Here is a 21,944-nt window from a genome sequence, read left to right as displayed (position 1 = left end):
ATTGGTCCTGGGGCCTCCTCTCAGAATTGCAATAATTTATGCTGGAATACGATGAGCTAAAAAGCTGGATTTTTTACAGATGCCCCAGTAGAACGTTACAACAAACAATATGAAACACGACAGGGGTGTAAAGTTTATGAGAGGTAAACAAATCACAAATACAACTAAACTTTTTTTTTAATCTTACCAGGTAAGGCCGACTGAGCTATAAACTTACTTTTCAGAAAGCGACCTGGCCACAACTGTTAAGCTCGACAAAAGTGTCTTTTTTGGTTCTATATTCTTTCTCTTTTTATACCTACGTGACTTTACCGAAAAAACCAAAGAGTATACAAGTGGCTAGTCGTGTGGAAATTTACAGCGGCAAATTTACGAGCGCAGCCTCGCGTCTGCGTTTGCGCCATCCACGCGGACGCTTCTTGACCCCCTGGGTTCTGTGGCACGCAGCTTGCCTCGAACTTGGCAACGCCACTGCTTTGCCCAAATGCGCCTACGCGCGACCGAGGGAGTTGAGATAGGGCCGGTGGTGGTGGCTGACGGTCGTCTGCCGCACTGAGAGCATGCTCGACCAATAGGAGAGAGGGGAGGGCGGTAGGCGGCGGGGGGGGGGGGGCTGTACTGCGCATGGGCAACCAATAGGAGAGAGGCGAGGGCGATAGGTGGGGGCTGTACTGTGCATGCGCGACCAATAGGAGAGAGGGGAGGGCAGTAGGCGGCGGGGGGGGGGGGGGTACTGTGCATGGGCAACCAATGGGAGAGAGGCGAGGGCGATAGGTGGGGGCTGTACTGCGGTGCGCGACCAATGGGAGAAAGGCGAGGGCGATAGGTGGGGGCTGTACTGTGGTGCGCGACCAATGGGAGAGAGGCGAGGGCGATAGGTGGGGGCTGTACTGTGCATGCGCGACCAATCGGAGAAGCGGAGGATGGTAGGCGGGGGGGGGGTTGTGTACTGCGCATGGGCAACCAATGGGAGAGAGGGGCGGGCGGTAGGTGGGGGGGTGTACTGCGCGTGCGCGACCAATGGGAGAAGGGGAGGGCGGTAGGTGGCGGGGGGGTACTGCGCATGGGCAACCAATGGGAGAGAAGACAGGGTGGTAGGTGGGGGCTGTACTGCGCATGCGTGACCAATCCGAGAAACGGAGGATGGTCAGCGGGGGAGGGGGGGGTGTACTGCGCGTGGGCAACCAATGGGAGAGAGGAGAGGGCGGTAGGTGGAGGCTGTACTGCGCGTGCGTGACCAATCAGAGAAACGGAGGATGGTAGGCGGAGGGGGGGGGGGGGTGTACTGCGCGTGGGCAACCAATGGGAGAGAGGAGAGGGCGGTAAAGTGGGGGCTGTACTGCGCATGCACGACCAATGGAAGAGAGGGGAGAGCGGTAGGTGGGGGGGGGGGGCTGGATCGGCCACTGAACGGCATGGAGGAGGAGAGTTCGACTGCCCCAGCTTGAGGACAGTGAGGTTATTTCCTTTCTCATAATTCGGAAAATACCGCGACACAACGGGGGCCACAGCAGCACGCCAGTTGCTGAGCACCAATTAACCAAACCCTAAGATCTTTACCCTGGAATATTTCCCCATAGGCCCAGGTCAGGGATCGGCAAACCAAAATAACAAGAATAGATCTTTCTTACGAATTGTGTAAAAAAAAATAACAACCCCTCAATGTTTCGGTCTCCGCAATGCGTGTGAATACGACACGGTGGTCCTCACTAGCGAACGTTAGGAAGCAGTCCTTACAGAGCCGCATGCAGCTAAGGAGCCGCAGGTTGCCGAGCCCTGTGGCCTAGGTCTATCAAAATTATGCAGGAAACTAATGAAGTTGAACACAATGCCACCAAATGTCAGTGCATATCAATTACTGCCACCTGAACACAGATGCCAATTCATGGGCCGTCTGGGTCAAAGCCACACAGGTGATAACCCAATGTACACTACGGGTGTGTGCATGTGTCCATGCGTGTGTGCATGTAAGGGGAGCGATATTGTAATGGCTAGAGCACTGCGCTACGGATCCTACATCCCGAGTTCGATTCCCGCTCCCAACCAACATCGGTGACGAATATCTGAACTGGTCCCGATTCCCCCCTCGGTCGGCTGGGCCTTTAAATGAAGTACCTTGTGCCTATGCTTGGGTCTTTCGGTAAAATCACGTAGATAGGTGCAAAGAAAATAACAAAAATAACAACCTATCTATGTGATTTTACCGAAATACCCAAGAATACGAATTCCTGCAGTCACGAAAGCTTTAAGTCAAGAATGACCCTGTGCATGTGTGTAACAACATTGGTCAGACAGGCAGCCGGGCATGGGACTGACCGCCTACCTCATCGTGTGATGTGCCGGTCTGAATTTGTGCCCTCTAAAAGCGCGTGTCCCCCTACATTGTGTTAAGACGCCTCTACGGGATATTTTTGTCTCCAGATCTAAATTGACCATGATGATGATGGTGGTGTCGTCTAAAACTTTCCACCCTACGGAGCCGCTGACCCAGATGGCAATTGCCTCACTCATTAAAACCTCAACCCACGTCATCAGAATTCATATTGAGCCCTCAATCCACGCCGTCATTACACGGGAATTAAGCAAAACACCGCGTGCTCAGACACCGCCAACAAGTGATGTCTCAACTTCCTCTTGTTACAACGTATGCCCTCACGTAATGTCAACGATTACGGTAACCCACGAACACATTGTGGTGATGCTGGCCCAATAGGTTAAAGCATTTGTTATCACGTGGTTCGCCCGCCTGCCCCAATTTCAATCTATGAACGTGTCATCTGGCAGGTGAGATGTGGTGGTAGATCAGAGGTCGCAAACGGGTTTTGATTCCTTATCCGTACCCGTACCCGGCCGCACCAGGGTCGCAAACGGGTACCCGTACCCGGCCGGGTACCCGTACCTGTACCCGGCCGGGTACGGGTAGGGTACGGGTATCTTATTGCGACTTCTGGGATGAAGCCATGTTGCAGGCGCGGGTGGGTTGATTCTAGGAACTTGAATTGTGAGAAGAGGCAAGACTTTGGGAAATGAGTTACAAACAGTTACTCCTAGATTTGAAGCTTTCGTGACTGCAATGATTCATATTCTTAGGTTTTTTTTCGGTAAAGTCACGTAGGTAAAACATCAAAATTAATAAAAAATAAAATAAAATAAAGATCACGACGTTTCGGAGGCAACACAAGTCTCCGTCATCAGGTGGGACCGTCACAGCCAGATTAGCTGCATCAAGTGAGGCAATGATTCAAGATGTAATCCCTTAAAAGCGAGTTGAGGGGGGAGGAGAGGGGGGGGGGAGCTCATCAGAATGTGGTAGCCAATGAATGGAACGTATCGGGAGGGAGGGGGGGGCTGGGCCAAAAGTTACTCACCAGTGACTCACGGTCTACCCGTACCCGTACCCGGCCGCACCAGGGTCGCAAACGGGTACTCGTACCCGGCCGGGTATGGGAAATCCGGGTATCGGGTAGGGTACGGGTATCGGGTACCCGGTTGCGACCTCTGTGGTAGATCCTAGTCCGGCAAACTGAACAGCCTAGGCTAGGTACGATGTCAATGGAAACCTATGTTTTAAAAAAATACACGCAATACATAGCGGACATCTGTGAAAAAGAGCTTCATAGCGCATCGGATTCCCCCGATAGAAATACATATTCTGAGTGTGTTACACATACACATGTACTCTACAGTGCCGTACATATGTCACAGATGAGTGCGTGTGGGTATGTGTGGTGTATGCGTGTGCTGGGTCATGTAGCCTGCATGCCCAGTCACCGTATGCCTAAACAACTTTTGTTCGGCCGGATAGAGGGGGATAAACGGGCGCGACACGGGCTAGAGAAGAGATGGAGTGATGTGGTACAGGAGGACGTGGAGCTGAGTGGACTTGCCGATGACTGGTACCAGCGGTGTCAAGATCGGCCTCTGTGGAGGAGGCTCGTGAAGGACGCTGCTACTGGGCAGTTGGAGGCAGTCGCCCTCCAACAACAACAGAGGGCGGAGGAGCGACGCTCACAACAACGAGCGGAGCGCCGGGTGGCTAAAGCACAGCAAGTTGGCACAGTAGGGGGCACAGGTGGTGCATCAGCCAGTGGTCTCGGTCATCTCAGTCAGTCGACCCGTGGCACTTGGGTCTGCCCCGTGACCTCCTGCCAGCGGGCGTTCCACACTTCACGTGGCCTCAAGGTGCACATGGCCTGGCACAAGCGTCGTGGTGACGTCACCGCCACTTCGTGGCAAATGGCGTTTGTTTTATGCGTGTGTCAGTGTAGACCAAAAGGGTTTATGTGAGCTGTGTACTGTCGTGTGTTGAGGAGGCCCAAATGGATCAAAGCCTTCACGTCGCGTCCCCCATCAGTACCCAGCTGCCGCTTACCCTCCCCCACGGAAGGGGAGTAATACTATCGCACGAATTGCACACAAAGTGCTTGCCACAAATGAACCACAATACCTTGCTGATCTCGTCAAGGAGGATGAACCATCACGCGAACTCTGGCCATCCTCACAGATGGTCACACTGCATCGCGCGGCGCTTTCAGACGAGCTTCTGCGGCCGTCTGGAATGTTCTTCCTTCCGGTGTTAGGACGCCACTGGGAGCTGTGCACTTTTAAATCATCATCTAGATTGAAAACTCGTTTCTTTCGGATTGATTTTTGTGTTTGGTTTCTTGTCCTGCCTCGCAACTCCGATTAGCAACAGTTGGCTATGTACGGCGCCAAAGAAGTTCAACATACATAATGATCCAACCAGCGGTAACTGAACGGCCATTGAAAATATAGATGATCGATTATCCGGGCGCGCAATTATCCGGCTTCCAACATTATCCGGCCTATCCGGCGAAACTGGCATGTAATCCGACGATCACCGGAAATCCGCTCCAAAGACTGTACCAGTCTGACGATCAGCACCACGTGTGTAACAACAATAAGTTGCTATGCTTGGTTTTAGCGTCAAATATTAAAACCAAGCGTTTTAAAGCTTTAGGACTGCGTAATACATTCGCAACAATATTTCCATGGGTCCCAAGCAGACAACAGTTTGTGTGACATTAAAAAATAGCATTCTTTATTAAAGTAACAGTGCACACCGAGGGATTTAGAGAACAGCAGTTAGGATTTGTCACGCATATTTGCCACAAAGTGTGAGCGAAATTCTACCTGAAATAAAACAATCTTACCTCATATATACTTTTTTTTCTTTTTGCATGTTGTAAACAAAAAATAATTTACACGTTTTGGAAAGAACAAATAATTCCTTTGTGGAAATATATGTACGGGTACATATATGCAGACTGGCATGACAATATACTGGAAGTTAAGTCTTAACTAAAGAGACATCACAACACTTTGTGTCTAATGTATGTAAAATATACACATTTTCATAACGTATTCCAATCGTGCTATTAAAATCATACCACGTGACAAAGGATCGTTTATCAAAAGTGTCAGAGCTGTGTATCACCCTGTGTGTCAAAGAATGGCTGTGAAGATTGTTTTAAAGCACTTCTAAAAAATCCTTCAAGTGGCTTTCTTTACCCTGTACACACAAAGGAATACACTCTCCCACAAAATCCCACAAACTCCGACAAACTTCCACAAACTCCCACAAACTCCTACAGCCTCCCACGAACTCCTACAAACTCTGCCATGCGATTATATGTCACGTGACAGTCAGACCAATATTTTTAAAATTCTCAGAGCTGGAATTTATCCACGTTATGTGCAGAACCAAGTAAGGCATTGTTTTTGCTCGTTGTCCAGTCATTGGTGACCAGACAGAAACCATGAAACTCGACACACTTGAGAACCCAATTTAAGCATAACCAGCGACCTGGAGTCAAACCCAGAACCTCAGTGGTACTGGCTCAGCATTCTGCCCTCTGAGCCACCCGGCCACATCTTGTTTGTAAAACGTCTGATGATGAATAGAAATGATTATGAACTCAAATACCAGTAACATGAAGCAACTTAAAGCATCCACACAGCGATTTGTACATTGATAAACTGCTGAATTACACAATCTTATATATATAAAAAAAACATAGGCAGTCATACAAAGTTTCTGGGAGAAAGGGCACAAGTAAGAAAATAACTTTAGGTTTAAAAAATAAAATAAGCTATGTGGTTTTCTCCCCACCAATGAATCTCAGAAATGATGTACAGAGAGCACAGGATACATCTCCTCCAGATCCTCCTGTAAACAGCAGAGCCACTACATACGTCATGGAGCCATCTGGAAGTGACGTCACAAACCTTCACCCACGTCCACCGGTATCCCCCAAGCGCCTGTCCTACCACAACATCTCGACTGTCAGAGCCAAGTCGAACGTGTGTGCGTGTCCAAAATGAACACGGGGCCATTGCTCATTGTTTTACATCAGCGGCCCCTGTGCCAGTGAACATTCCACATTACTATGGCAGGAGATGTGCTTCTCAAAACACACAACTGCCAAGGATTTCTCTTGAATTAAGTATTCAATTTATCACTCCCAAAGGGATGATTGGCTGAGTCATCCTTATTTTGAATACATAACCATCCGATTGGTCAATCGGACACCCTCTACGACAGTGCCACGTGGCCTATCGCGGAGATCGGTAGAGTTTTGTTTCAAATAGGTCCTCAATAAAGTTAAGTGCAACAAACAAAAGTGGTTTTTGTGTGTGAGAGGTCATTGGTGAATAAACTAAACTTGGGCTATCATCACACCCTATTTCGCAGTGGTTGAAGGAGTCACCCATTGCGCGTGACTCCAGGAATTGTCGCGATTCAGCGTCGCGACTCGAGAATGGATCCTCTTTGTTACTTTGTGGTGACAAGTGGCTGCAGCGGTCACGTAAACCTACGACGTATGACAGGAATAACAATAAAAAATGGCGATTCTTACACGCGCAATATAATGCATGCACTGTGAGCTGAGAGGCAGAGAAATGAATGCATGAATCAGAGCCCAAAATTATAGACATCATATTGACTTAAAACATTTAAGTTGGCTTGGGGAGGACACATAACAATGATGGCCAACGGAATTAGACCGGTAATGGAATGACAGCTTTCGAGAGAGAACGTGCCTGAAATGATGATCATCATGAGGATTGAGCAATGAATTTAGCTCATGCGTATGAGCGACGTGGATTATTGCATCGCGATACCGTAAGAGTTGGCGACGTGGGGATGCCTTTATCCAGCAGTGGACAGAACACGACGGATGATTGTGAGCATGAGAACCGATATTCCGATATTATTCAAGACACCACCCTTACCTAGTTTTTATATCAGTTGGCTGTTTGGATTATAACCCAGAATTTCTTGAGGATGGACTGACGCAGACTTACACTTCCTCAGCCAGCTCATTGCTAGCAGTGGACGTTCAAGGCCACAATCCTAAGTGATGTATCATGCTGATGATGTGTGTAATACGTTGGCTGCAGTCAAAATACGTATTCAAATATGTGTTTGTGTCGAGCCGTCATTGTGTTAATATTCATTTTGCAGCGGAAATCAATTCCGACTCTGCTCAGAATTCAGACTTTTAACACCTGGTATTTTTTTATAGGTTCATAAATCCGCACAGCTCGTTGGCGCGGTCAAATTGTTTTTATGAATTCAAAACGTTAATACAACACTGTATATAGTACATTTGAAAACACTGCACCATATATACATCCATAATACAGTTTTTTTTTATTAGATCGCGTAAATATATAAATGTGTCGTTAAACTCGCCACCACCCGACACAGCCAATTAATACGGTTTATCACGTAAACAGAACGTGCCAGTTCGTTACTAGTAGAGCAACATCGGTGTGTTGGAGAGCGGAGCCACATCTACGCCTCTATTCAAGGAACGAAACAGGTGGACTTCACCACAAATCTGGCTGTCGCCTGATGATGCCGGTTGTAATTGCTGGCGAAACGTCGTACTCAGATTGTACATGTTGTGGCTCGGCTCTCCAACACGCCAGTGTTGCTGTACAAGTAACGAATTGTATTATGGATATTGGTCGCGAAAGTCTACGTGTTACACTGACTGCATATACAATTACACTTTGCAACAAAAGCTTGGAGTCTTACGGCGTCCAAATTGCGACCCCTTTTCGAATACGCTGTACGGAACGAGAGGGGGGGGGCAGTGTTTGTTCGTTTTACAGTCGACCATCGCCAGAGGAATTAAGAAGGGCCCTTGGCCTACAACCAGTTGCGGGGAGCCAACAGCACAGAGGGCTAAGGGACGAGCCGTTTCCACTGAGTAAAGGAGACCACGTCTTGAATGTTATTCGACGCAGCATTTAAACGGGCACCGTAAACTGCACCTTTCGAACTTCCGCGCGAACGAATCAAACGTTGAGCGGGAGAAGAGGCATTTGCTCTAAAGCTTCTGTGCAGACTTTAGGGGTGGGTGGTCGGAGCTGCTTGCCCCAGGTTGTAAAGCTGTGAGGGGCGCCGATGATTTATGAGCACAGGATACTGTATGTGTTTGCCCGGCTTAACGGATGCTTCACAAAGAAGCGTGCCGTGCAATCTGTAAACGTGCCACATGACAGATACCAAATGGGAGGGTTACTAAGAGAGAATTACTTTCAAGGGACACTAAATTCCTTGTTCCTCCCAAAGGCGCCATTTTACGCGAAGGGCGAGTCTGCGGAATAGTAAATATTTAAAGATGCTGAATGACCAAATCCTGCTGGCATATCAGGGTCGGTGTTTTCAATGGGGGACTGTTCAAATTGTCACCACGAATGATTTCCGTTCTGAGACCCCCAACTCGAAAATTCATTGTGAATGATAATATTGGCTGCGACAACCTTAGGCGTGCAGTTGAATAAGTTGCAGTTATTTGTGAGTCCACTGCGGGACAAAGGCCTCCCCACGCTGTATACCGGTTATGCAGTCTGTTTGGTTGTGCACTACTTCATCACGTGTTGGTGAAAGGGGATGTTCAGATATCACTTGCCACTGATGTGAGCCGTGGAACCACAATCAAATTCTGGTAGCCAGAAACCCACCACTCAATCTTAGTGTGGGGTCATTCTCTCCCCTTAATGCCCGTGGGCAGCGGTGTAGCTATCGAGTGTGCAGGCGGTGTAACTGCACTGTGGCCCACAGACTGAAAGGGCCCAGGCACCGGGCTGACCCACACCGACTCTTTATGACCTCGTGGCCCTACTGGCACATCTGTGAAAAAAGAACTTCATAGGTCATCGGATTTCTCCGCTTGCAGTCTAAATAAAGATTCTGGTTTTGATCCAATTGCAAGGCTGATGGTCGCTTTGACCCAGTCACCATGAGCCAGTAGCCAGGTTCATTGTGCAGTGCGCAAACCTCCATGCAAACCGCTCGCCGTGGTGGCGAGATGTTAACTACCTCACCTGGTATACCGGAGGTTGTGGGTTCGATCCCGACCCTGACGCCTGCTACTGTATATTTGGAGTTTGCATGTGTCTCTGTCCGTGGTCGCGTGGATTTTTCTCTTCGGGTTCTCCAGTTTTCCCCTCCACATTTAGAATGAACACGCGTTTAGAGTATTTGGCTGCTACAAAATTTCCACGTGATAAGCCACTTCATTGAGATATCATTTGTGGCCAGGTCGTTACTTAAAATAAGCTGTATAGCTCAGTGGGCTTTATCTGGTAAAATAAATTATTTTTAATAAGACACTATTATGTATCTGAACACCACGTGCTCTATACGAGACATATGCACTTTTATTGCTTTCCATATCTGGTTATAGTGCAACAGGTTTGAGTAAATTAGAAAATATCGTGTAAATGTAGCTCGACTGAAAGCGACATTTAAAATATAAACAACAACAACGGGACAAAAGTCACAACCGCCAAACAACGACGGCGAAAACTGAAATGAAATCACGTTGAACGCTTAAAACCACGACGATCGATGCCTGGATTGGCATTGAGAAGCAGAAAGTAGTTAAAAGAGACTTGCCATTCTGAAACAAAAGCGACTTTGAAAACAATACGACAACACAAGTGCATTTCAAACCGCAGCCTCATCGCGTTTTGTAACCGACGTTGCCCATGAAGCGTACGATGTGTGACACGCAGAGAAATCCAAAACTCTCTTCGATGCTAATATAGTCCGTGAGCCCAAAGCAGATATTTCACTTGTCTGCATCTCACAATCGCAGAGTAGGAACCACAAACATGTGCCGGAAGGCTGCCAGGCAGTGAGCCGGCGCCAAAAACTGCTCTGCAGTTCTCTATATATTAAGATGCTTTCAGCCAATCGGTGAGTGTTTATTATGCACGCGGGAGGAAACCGGAGCACCCGGAGACAACCCACGCATGCGAGGGGGCAACACTCTATCCCCGCACGGCAGGGACAGATGATATCCGTCCACACTTTGCTGCACTGCATTCCGCCGGCAGAGCCAGGGTTTGGCACCTCGTCGCCGATGCCCACGGGGAAGGAAGCCTCGCGACTTGTCGTCGTTTGTGCGGTGATCCACCAACCTTGGCTGCCACCACAGCGCTGGATGACAGGCCACGGGCGAAGCCACCACCACCAACCGGTAACCTATTTATTTGTGGCCCCGAGCATTGAATAACGTGACAGCAATTTGAAATGAGTGTTGGTTATCAAACAATTTACGCTTATTATGGGTTAGAAATAATCCCGTTCCACTAAAGTTTTGCTACCGTAGCTTGGTACTCATTTCTGCTCCGACCCATGGACCCCACATTAAAAAAACAAAACGCTGCCTTGGACAATTAACGAGCACAGCAATTTTTTGCGGTAATCAGTAGCCAAAACGAACATTTCTCTAAGCGGTAAAATAAAACACTGAAGTACGTCGCAATCAACATATTATTACCATCACAATTATAACATTGTAATATTTTTTTGCATTGTTTGCGGCGTCAGGGAATCGCCCACAAGTAACTGGCGAACGCTTTCCGTCACGTGGTCAGCATCAAGTAATGTCAAGGATGAGAGGCGAGTTGGGAACAAAATTACTGCACTCTGACGGTGGAACGTGTACAGAGTCCCTTTGGTCGATCCACTGCTGGATGAGAGCATCTCTATGCCGTTGCGGGTAGCGGGGGGGGGGGGGGCGTTGAGGGGGGCTTTGCCGATTATTTCACCACGCTGGTCCAGTGTTTGTTTGGCGAAGGCTTTGGGCACGCACAAGTGGAGTACAACGATGGATGTTGCGCCGAAGGAATGACCACGACGAGGAAAGCAGGTGTTCTCTTCAAGCGGCGGAGTTTGGACATTTTCCGCGAAATGTAAATTAAATCTTTAATTGTGATTTAATTGATTTATTTTCATTTATTATTATTAATTTTATAATTTTTTACCTACGTGACTTTACCGAAAAAACCTAAGAGTGTAAATTCAATCTTGATTTGAAGCTTTCGTGACTGCAGGAATTCATACTCTTTGGTTCTTTCGGTAAAGTCACGTGGGTATAAAATAAAATAAATCACGACGTTTCGATCGCAACACAAGCGGTCGTCCTCAGGCGGAAAAACAAAAACAAATTAATCCATCAGTGGAACTGCTGACAATTAACGAGCAGATCCACTGCTGGATTTTTCTTTCTGCCTGAGGACGACTGCTTGTATTGCAATCGAAACGTCGTGATTCATTTTATTTTATACCCACGTGACTTTACCGAAAGAACCAAAGAGTATGAAATGTAAATTGTTAGCGGGCGCGCAACTCGTGCTGAAGAGACGTTTCGGAACTGCCTTATGGAGGACATTCACCTCGGGAGAAGGATAATTGATGATCAGCTCATGTGCCGGATAAGTACGGGCAAAAATGCGACCCCCTTCCCACCTCTGTGTCTCCAAATTAAAAAAAAAGTATTTTTTACATATTTCATCAGCCACACAGCCTTCTCGGTGTGCTTAACTTCAGCAGCCTCCATTCAACAAAGCAAACTCTGCGTTGGTTTTGACTTTCAGTGTCTCATCAGCAGCAGTCAGCCTTGCTTGAACCATTGCTGGTGAACTCCCGGATGTTTAGAGGTAACGATCCTCTCCGCTCGACATGGGTCCAAGTACAGCATCTCGACGCAATGTTGCATCGCAAAGCCACGCGAGATAGCGACGCGTTGTGACAGGCCATCATCCAGCAGTGGATAGGTCACGGCTGACGATAATCAGGCTTAATTGGAAGATGGTATATGGCGCTTCCCGTCTAGCCAATCACAACCTCGCTGATCTCTTTACGAGGGTGACCGACAATGACTTGAATATCCTCGGTGGTTCACTGACAACATTTTCGCAGGCGATGTTACTCTGCTGTCAGCAGTTTACAGCGATGCAATGAACTTTAGTCGGCAACGGATACGCGCAGTATTTATATTATTTATGGCTATAAAAGATAAAGGCGCGGCCCTGTAATTCCTGGCTCACGCCACCCCCGGAATAATGCTGCTGAGAAGGCCGCTCGTAACAGGGTACTTGGCCTACTCGTCCACGCCGGCCAGACGTCTTCGCAGATGTGAGAGTTGCCACACTTTACCCCACCACCGCCGCACGCAACTTGCAGATGGACTAACCGTGGTCCACCCATTAATAACGCTGGGTGGGACAGAGGCGGGTGGCTTCAGGAAACGTGCCCCCCACTGTTGGCGTTTGCCGGTCCGTGATGTCGTTTGCGTCGTGGCCAAACCACCGCGGCTTTATTATTTTTTGCTGCTGCCAGTACGAAGGGCACATGCTTGGGAGCTTTCCTTGTTATTTGTGCAGTGCACCACGAAGGGCGTCCGCACGCAACATCCACCAAAAAACGCCGCGGGTCAAGCGCTTGCACGCAGACGATCACAGCCAAACGCGGAGGCCACCCGGCGCAGCTGAGCCACAGGCCCAGCCAGCCCAAGCAGGGCTGCCCAGAGGTTCCCGGAGGCCCGAGGCTGGAGGCCCCTGGCGGATCTCGCCTTTCGGAGCCTCCTAATCCATCGGCGACAAAAAACTCACTCGTCGTCGGTGGCCCTTCTTTCGTGCGAGGGGCAGACTGCCCCTTTTCCGCCCGCGCCTCCCCCCCTCCGACTCCCCCATCCCCTCCCCGCCGAACTCCAGCCGCCCTGACCGCAGAGCACAAGCGGGAGGTGGTGAGTTCGTGCCTAAAGCGCGAGCAGCGTGGGAGAGCTGAGCGACTCGGAGGACGACTGCTCGCCGCCGCTGCTGCTGCGGCGGTGGGCGGTGGCGCACGTGGCGCCCTCTCCCGACGCGCAGCCCCCGTCCGCCGAGGCCCCCGCGGAGTACGGGCGCGTGGCCGGGAACCCCCCCGGGGCGCCCGCGCCCGCGGCCGGGTAGGTGAACACGCTGGCCGGCGGCCCGGTGCCGACGCCCGCCAGGAGCGACGGCGTGGTGCTCACGAGGGGCGTGTTCAGCGGCTCCTCCAACTCGACCGCGTCTCCCGCCGAGATGGCGATCATGGGGACCGGCCGCGGGCGGCCGCGTGCGGCCTTCGGTCCCGCGTGAGCTCGTAAGCTGCTGCTGCTGCTGCCGGTGCTGCCGGTGCCGTACCCGCCCGCTTGAGTCCGCAAGCCCGGCGCGGGCCGAACGAGCGCTCTCGGCGGAGCGCGCGAACACTGCGCCACTTCGCCTGCCGCTTTACTTTTGCCGTCGAAGCTGTCGACTCCGATGCCGAGCTGGTGGTGGTGGTGGTGGATGTCAGCGACGGAGATTCCGGCAACGCGTTCCCTGCCGCCGTCGCCGTCGTCGCTGCCGTCGCCGCGGTCGCTCCTGAGGTTGATGTGGCCAGGCCCCCGTCCGGCGTCGTGGGGTTTCGCCTGGGACGGCGGTCGCTCGGGGGACACCTTGCACGTGTGCTCGTGAGCGTCGAGCACGAACTGCAGTCGCTCCTTCTCCTTCCTCAGCTCCGCGATCTTTATCTGCAGCTCCGACCTCTCGTCCTCCAGTTTGTCCGTCTCCTGCAAATGTATAGACTTTTTGGGTTTTCAGAACGATACGCCCGGTGTCTCCCGGCGTCTCATCACACGTCGGCTGCCCTCCCTGCTAAGCCGTTGGTGGAAATGCCGCAATCACGTTCGTGTGTGCGTCCGTGCATGCACGTGGCGTCATTGGCGTGTCATCCCCGGTTTTTTTCAGCAATTAGATCTTTCCCGTGACCTGCCTTGACCGCTCACCCCGACCCCACTGCCTCTCCATGCCAAATCAAAGCCGTTGCTGCGCGTGCGTGTGCGCGCACACGGGCGATTGAGAGCGGGGGTTATTAGCAAAATCCCGAGTTCGATTCACGCTCACACAGGCCAACCTCAGCGGGGAATATCTGAACCCCTTCGTGGGCCATCCCCTGCGTCGAATCGGCGCGCAAACGTCGGCGCTGGGGGAGCCGAAGGCGGGAAGGTCACGAGCCGTGCCGGGCACTCCGTAGGCGTTCGCGAACAGCGCTTGCACTAAGGGGCTAGCAATAAATGACGTCACGCTGATTTTGGACGATTTTTGACCCCCCCCCCCCCGTCGTCACACGACGTCACGAAAAGACAGACCCCCCCCCCTCAATTATGACGTCACTAAACTCTGCCCCCCCCCAAAAAAATGCTTCAAATCGCTTTAAACTATTGTCATTGTAGTGCGTATTTAATGTGGCGCATGCACTCTGGTGTTGTAGAAGAAAACATTCATTAAAAAGTCTATTTAATTAAGTAGAACGTGTTGTCTATATTTATTTAAAGTTGGGCATTTTGATGTGACGTCACATTTCTCAAACCCTCCCCCCCCCCCATCGTCACACATTGTCACAATTGTCTAACCACCCCCCCCATAGGTGCGTGACGTCATTTATGGACGGCCCCTAACGGCGCGTGCAGGCTACGTGGGCTTACCGCCTGTAGCCTGTCGGTGAGTTCGCGCCGTCGGTTCCGGCATCGCGCGGCCGCCACCTTGTTGCGCTCCCTCCTCTGCCGCCGTCTGTCCATCTCCTCCGGGCTCAGCTGCCACAAACACCGACACACACACACGGAGGGGGGGGGGGGGGAGGGGGGTGGTGAGCGAATGAATGAATCGATCGACGCTCACTCGCACCCCTTCGCTCAACGATGGTGACGATTTGTTTTCGATAGAGACGCCCCGCGCCTCACCGGGGCGTCTCTCCAAGCGCATTCAATCGCATCTCATCTGAAGAAATGTTTGAAAGGGCACTACCCTGCCCACCCCCACCCCCATCGAGTGGCACACGCGGTAACTCGGCATCTGGCCTGCAAGAAGGCATTTTAAGTCTGCCGAGGAGAGCGGTTCGCGAATCGCAAAGGCAGCGAGTTCAAATCCCGGTGGGCGGTTGCCTCAGCCCATCATCCCTCCGTGGTCGATAAAATGATTACCACGTTGCGGGAGGAGTCAACAGAGGTCGTCCTACAGGTGGACTTGCCTCCGCCAGAGGAAAGTGTACACATAGAAATCTGCGACACGCCAAATTACCTATGGGACGTAACACAGCGCCCGCAGTATTGCGGCCCGAACTATTGTAACGCGCAACTCCATATATTTTTGGGAACCTCTCAAAATCCGAGGTCCCGAGAGCCCCTTCGTTAAATCCGGCCCTGGTTGCAGTTGCGCAGCCTGCGTACTCGAAAGCGACGTCGAAGGAGGGGGGGAGAAAGCGACTTCAGGTTTCCCGTGCAAATCGCCAGTGTTATTGTCGTGTCAGCAGCGTAGGTGTGGATAGCTGAGGTCGGCATAAAGGCGCTGCCCTCTGAGTCACAGACACCTCTATTGTGTTACATGCGGTAAGATGGCACGTGCCCAGACAAAATATCCAACGCATTTACTGCACTGTACACTCCGTGCATTACTCTTGGCGAATTTCCACAGTTTTATAGGAGGATGCATCCCAAAGTTTGGAGTCATTTGGAGAAAATAAAATAACCAAACGTGTTTTTTTGGGTACTCTGGAGAATAACGTGTGGCTTTGGCGAGACATTTTGCAGGAGATATTGAATCATGCACACGGTTTTAAAATTGGGAGAGATGATTTCTCGTGGAAGATTATCTATGCACCGCTGGTTGTGTTCTGTCTGCTAGGTCGGAAAGTGGAAATGTATTGCTATGGAGAAGCATTTCACGGAGGATTGCACTGAAGAACAACCAGACTCCATAATGAAGCCTTTATTATGAATGATACTAGTCGCGAAATCCTACAGTGGTAAACTAACAAGACTCCAACCCGCGTGTTCTTTAGGTGATAAACACACATCGTCAACTTTAGTTTAAACATCTAGGTAAACATGTAATCCAGAGCATAAGGAAACAGTGATAATTACAGTAATTTACTCACTCAGATGATGGCACATTGAGACGCTAACATGAAAATTGGGTATTTACTTAAGAGTAATTTTTATACATTATATATTAGAAGTTTGAAATGTTGGTTATGGCTCGATCCAAACGCACCATGTCAAATTCCTGCAAATGCTGTCACATGTTCTTAAATGTCATCTTTACAGCTCGTGGTGTAATTTCCTGGGCGTATTGCGAACTGCGTGTTGCGAGATGCGTCATGTACACACGGGAAGTCTTTTTTTTGGGTTAGAATCGCGTAAATTTACGCGACCTAACCCAGAGAACCTGTATTATGGATGATTCTGATCGTGAAAGCGCACGTGCTAAACAGGAAGTTTGTTTCATTTCGATTTAAAGCTTTCGTGACTGCAGGGATTTATATTCGTGGTTCTTTCGGTAAAGTCACGTAGAAGGGAAATAATAAAATAATGCAAATAAAACAATAAAATTCTCACGACGTTTCGATTGCAACACAAGCAATCACCATCAGGTGTGAAAACCACAGCAATAAAATTTGAAAAAAGTTATTGCTGTGGTTATCACACCTGATGACGCTGTGGTATTTCACACCTGATGATGATTGCTTGTGTTGCAATCGAAACGTCGTGAGAATTGTATTGTTTCATTTGCATTATTTTATTAGTTCTTTTCTACAGGAGAAAAATCCACGCGACCATGGGAAGAGAGACACGCAAACTCCAAATATACAGCAGGCATCGACAGGGTCAGGATCAGGATCGAACCCACAACCTCCTGCACACCAGGCGAGAGATTTAACATCTCGCCACTGCGGTGCTATATATCAGGGGGCTGTTTATCAGTGAGATATCTATCAGTGGGCTGATTGAACCGCTTCTGAGGTCTACACAAGTGAGAGTCCCTCTCTCCACAACACTCAGGGGGCAACTTTGCCAGCAGCCCCAGCTAGCTACAGAGAAAGTGCTGATTCTAAATGTTCAACGTGTGGAGAGTCACACCAATATTTGTATATTTTTCATAGAATGAACAGAACTGGAATTTTCGCCACCAATAAGTGGAAAAACCCAAACTCAATTTGTAATAACAGTCATCGGTGACCAGGCTAAGGCCCTCAATCTGCTACGCTTGTGTTTAACTTGGTTAAGCGATTGGGAGCCGGCAATATTCGAACACAGAATTTCAGTGGCACTTGCTCAACACTGACATCGAAGCCACCCTGCTGCCATAAATATATCTCATTTACACGTAAAAACCAAAATAAAAAACTCGCCGCATTTGTCACATTCGTCATTAGTACTGCTTTATAACAGAAACATACACTATAATGATATTAATGTTGTGCATCGGCCCTCATTTGTCATTAACACTGCCTTCCGTTATCCGGCAGTGTTAATTGTAAATGTCGCAAGTATTTTTTTTAATTTGCACTCGTCCACCACCGCTAAACGTAGCCATTGTGATGATTATTTTCTTTTCGTCCCGGTTACCCTTTGCAATTATCTGTGAAAAGTGCCTGCAAACGAGCAAATATTACGGCTTGCACGACAGTCATATTAGAAGCGCAATGGGCACACCATGCTCGGCTTCCCCTTTGTCTTCCGAGCGCTATGCTGACGGACAGACACGTGGGAGTAATGATTTCATCCCGAGTTGAACCTGGTGGAGGCCCAGAACAGATGTCGATACCAATTCATGGGCCGTGCCACAGATGTCCAGCATAGCCACCGTCGCTTGCCGGCACGAACGCCCCGGTGGCTATGCAAGTGGCTGCCCGTAATCCAGCACTGCGGAGGCAGCGAGGGTTGCTGGATCACCGCGCGAACTGTTGTGAAGCTCCCCCTTTGCCCGTCGACTTTCTGGGAAGTCGCCATACCCCCACGTCTCGCCAGGAGAAGGCGGAATGGCACGGTGTACCGATCGCCATCTCTTTACAACGGCGTAGGGGAGGGGGGGATAGAGCGTTGCCTCCCTCTGGTTTTTCTCGGCAGTGCTCCGGGTTTTTTCTCCCACACGTATAATAAAACAGTTTGACTTAAAACTTTGGTGACCGCAGGAATTCATGTTCTTGGTTATTTCGGTAAAGTCCCGTAGAAATTTTTGTTAAAGTAAAAATTTAAATAATATATAATAATTTAAATTGTGATTAATAATTTCAATAATATAATAAAACACTCACTAATTGGCCGAAAACGTCTTCAAATAAAAACCCCAATGCAGGCAGGACCCTACTGAAACAAAAAAACTAAAGAGTCCACTGTGGCTTTCCTGGATTAGTAAGTAAATTATTACGATTACAAAAGAGAGCGGTGAGACTTTTATTTTCACGTCAATACAAAATAGAAATCAATGAACGTGGACCGACAGGGAAGTGGTCATGCTATCTTGTAAGTTGATCTTCAGGGGAGGAGAGTGGACGGTGGAGGGGGGGGGGGCAGAGGTTTAGTTACGCTTCAAAGGTGCTCAGTAACCAAAACCTGCACACACACACGCGCATGTGCTTAGCCGGTCGCCGGGCTAGATAGTCTGAGGCTTGAGAGGAAGCGGTAAATCAACACGGAGGTGAGTCACAGAGACGGCTCGCCGAGAGAGGGCTTGCTCACGGGGCAGTTGGGGGGAGCCATTGAGAAGCGTGCAAAGCGGTTCAACCGCACCAGGATCCAGAGGATGGGTCGGTGGAGGAGGAGGGGAGGGCAGCTGGACTGGGCAGGCTAACAGAGAGGGCGTGGCGGAAATTGAATCAGACTCTGAATTCTAGATTTGAAGCTTTCGTGACTGCAAGGATTCATATTCTTAGGTTTTTTCGGTAAAGTCACGTAGGTAAAAAAATTAAATTAAAATTCATAAAAGTAAAATAAGACTCTGAATACTCTTTGGTTCTGTCGGTAAAGTCACGTAGGTAGAAAAATAATTAGATCACGACGTTTTGATCGCAACACAAGCAATCATCATCATGTGGGACAACCACGGCAAGAGAAAAACTGCTGCAGACGATCGCTTGTGTTGCGACCGAAACGTCGTGATCTATTATTTTTCTACCCACGTGACTTTACCGAAAGAAACAAAGAGTATGGATATCTGCAGTCACGAAAGCTTCAAATCAAGACAAAATCTGAATCTTTATTTAAGTCCGGAGGAATCCGATGAGCTATGAAGCTCTTCTGGAGCGCCGAGATGGCGAGATGTTAACTGTCTCGTCTGGTGCGAAAGAAGTTCATAATGCACACGTGCATTCATGGAGGAGGTCGTGGCTTGGATCCCTACCCTGACCCCTGTGGATTTTTCACTGGGTCCTCTGGACCATCAACGGTTGCCAAATCTAGCCCCCCTCAATAAAACCGGTCAACACCCCCCCCCCCCCCAGGGAAGCCTTGGCCTACCTCATCAACTCCCACCCCTTCGCCCCCAGCGTGGCTTGCTGCTCTTCCAGAAATTCCTTAAATTGGGCGAGGCTTTTTTGTCCACACCCATTCATTTAGATTTCTTATTATTATTGCTACTACTACAATTTATTGCCTCTTGTTTAACCGCCTGCTGCGTGGTTCTTCTCGGAAAGATGCTTCAGTAACTAAAAACACCTGCGGTTATTAAGGATTCCTGTGACAGTACTAAGACGAGAATCCAGTACTTTCATAAAAATCCTGGCGAGTGGCATTGTGGTCAGAACGCGGATGCCCACAGTATGAGCGTTGCGAGTTCAAATCCTCGCAAGGCGATGACTCAGCCCATCAGGAATCTGTGGTTAATAAATTGAGTACCTCGTGTGCGAAAATGTAATAGAGCAGTTGCCCTGTGGAAATCTGGCCCCTGTCATGGACAGTGCTCACGAATTAATAATGTGTGTCTTGTTCAACCAGATAACTGACCCGTTAGGATAACCAATTTTAATCGAAGAAGAGTTATACGCCTAATAAGAATGTTAATGCCGCTTCAAGGGATTCAGTATTATTTTTTAGATTTAAAAAAATCTATCTTTTTACACGCCGCATTGGCCACGACGCGGTTTTCGAGGAGTGAACTTTTCAGCAGCGTTGGCTTCATACACAATCGAACTCTGGACCAGTTTCGACACTCATCAGCAGAGCCAGCCTCCCTTAAACTGATACCGGTGAACTGCCAGGTGTTTATTGGCAAGGGCCCTCTCTGTTAGATATGGGTCCAACATGTATTTATTATTTTTTTTAACTGAAATACAGCAATCAAACATAGAACAATTGCTAAGTAAAAAAAATCGCTCAAAATCGCAGCCTTTGCGATTTGCTAATAGCATTGTTTCAAATTGCGATTTCGATTTGAAATCGATTAATCGTTCAGCCCTAGTTCAGACCACACGTCAGATATTAAGGAGGAAAAACGCAGCTGCTCTGGTGTGGAGGAGCTGTAGCCGAGTGGATAGGACACCGGTCGTCTTTGTTTAACACGTCAAAGCTGTACGTATGTATGTGGAACTTCTTTTGCGCCGTAGTATGGAACCGTGCCAATTGGAGGTGCGGGGGGGGGAATGGATAACAAACTAAACATAAAGTGTGTGTGTGTTGAACTTCTTTCACACCGTATGTTGCCAAACGTGCTAGTCGGAGGTTGCGGGGGAAGGACAACAAATGAAACACAAAAAGCAGATTTAAAGAAGTTCAGTACATTCTTAACATAGTATATATACATATTCAGTGGTGGTTACATTGGGGGAGGGGGGGGGAGGATACTCCCCCCCTCTCTCCCAATATGCCCCCCACGACACCACCGTGTGTGTTACTGACAAGACACACGCACGCACGTGCACGCGCACACCCACCCACTCACCATTTCGTCCTTGACTCTTCGCCCCACCATGCGTATGACCCCGGCTCTCGACTGAGCGACGGACGACATCCCAGCGGGCAGCGCGTAGGAGGGGGGCGCGAGGTGGCAGGGCGCGGGCGCAGAGGGGCAGCGTGGCCGGTGGGCAGGACATGATGGGGGCATCGCGTGCAGGCCGTGGTAGCCCCCACGAGGCAGGTAATCGAGTCGGGCCTCCTGGTGAGGCCACGGGAGGCGGTCGCGAGGGCAGCCGCCGACGGCGAGCATCTCCGACACGAAGTCCTGCACGGCGAGAGAGAGAGAGACAAAGAGGGAGAAGTGGAGGGGTCGGCGTTACGCCTCGCCGGAGAAACCGGTTGCGCAAGCGGGTCGCAACTTGGAAACATCGATTCTAGATTTGAAGCTTTCGTGACTGCAAGGATTCATATTCTTTTTCGGTAAAGTCACGTACGTAAAAAATTAAAATGAATAAAAGTAAAATAAAAATAAAATAATAATCACGACGTTTCGGAGGCAACACAAGCTTCCGTCTTCAGGTGGAACCGTCACAGCACGATAGCTGTATCAAGTAAGAGAAATTCCAAGAAAACAGTCCTTGTATATAGATACTGGTTGAAGGTGGGAGGAGCCAAGGCTCAGTGGTGGATCATAGCAAAGGCAGGAGTCAATGCGTTCTCGATGCGTTGGGTGGTCCCGAACAAGCGGAGAAAATTCCACATTCCGATGGCCTGGGCCGTTTCGCACCGTACGTAGCCAACCGTGCTCATCTCGGCGTTACGCCACGCCTGAGCAACCGGTTGCGCAAGCGGGTTGCGTGCAACTGAATTCGCAAACCGGAACCGTTGCGCGGTTTCTATCCGCGACTGATGTGGCTCAGTCGTGGGCCGTTGCGAAAGCAGGAG

At 49.5% G+C, this 21,944-nt stretch overlaps 1 protein-coding gene across 2 annotated transcripts in view; it reads right to left on the bottom strand.

The window, feature by feature from the left end:
- Window positions 1-13,050: 13,050 nt before the first annotated feature.
- LOC133356181 (fos-related antigen 1-like) overlaps window positions 13,051-21,944 on the bottom strand; it is a 33,536-nt gene continuing 24,642 nt past the window's right edge. For both annotated transcript variants that reach the window (XM_061573559.1, XM_061573561.1), the window contains exons 2-4: window positions 21,046-21,324; window positions 14,817-14,924; window positions 13,051-13,901 (exon numbers count right to left, since the gene is read on the bottom strand). In XM_061573559.1, coding sequence (XP_061429543.1) covers window positions 13,089-13,901; window positions 14,817-14,924; window positions 21,046-21,324 — 1,200 coding nt within the window. In that variant the 3' untranslated portion in view covers window positions 13,051-13,088. The remainder of the gene's footprint in view (window positions 13,902-14,816; window positions 14,925-21,045; window positions 21,325-21,944) is intronic.

The sequence above is a fragment of the Lethenteron reissneri genome, chromosome 53 (genome assembly GCF_015708825.2).
Source record: "Lethenteron reissneri isolate LAM-NWPU_2019-01 chromosome 53, ASM1570882v1, whole genome shotgun sequence".
Lineage (NCBI taxonomy): Eukaryota > Metazoa > Chordata > Hyperoartia > Petromyzontiformes > Petromyzontidae > Lethenteron > Lethenteron reissneri.
This window is presented reverse-complemented; position numbering and strand designations above follow the sequence as displayed.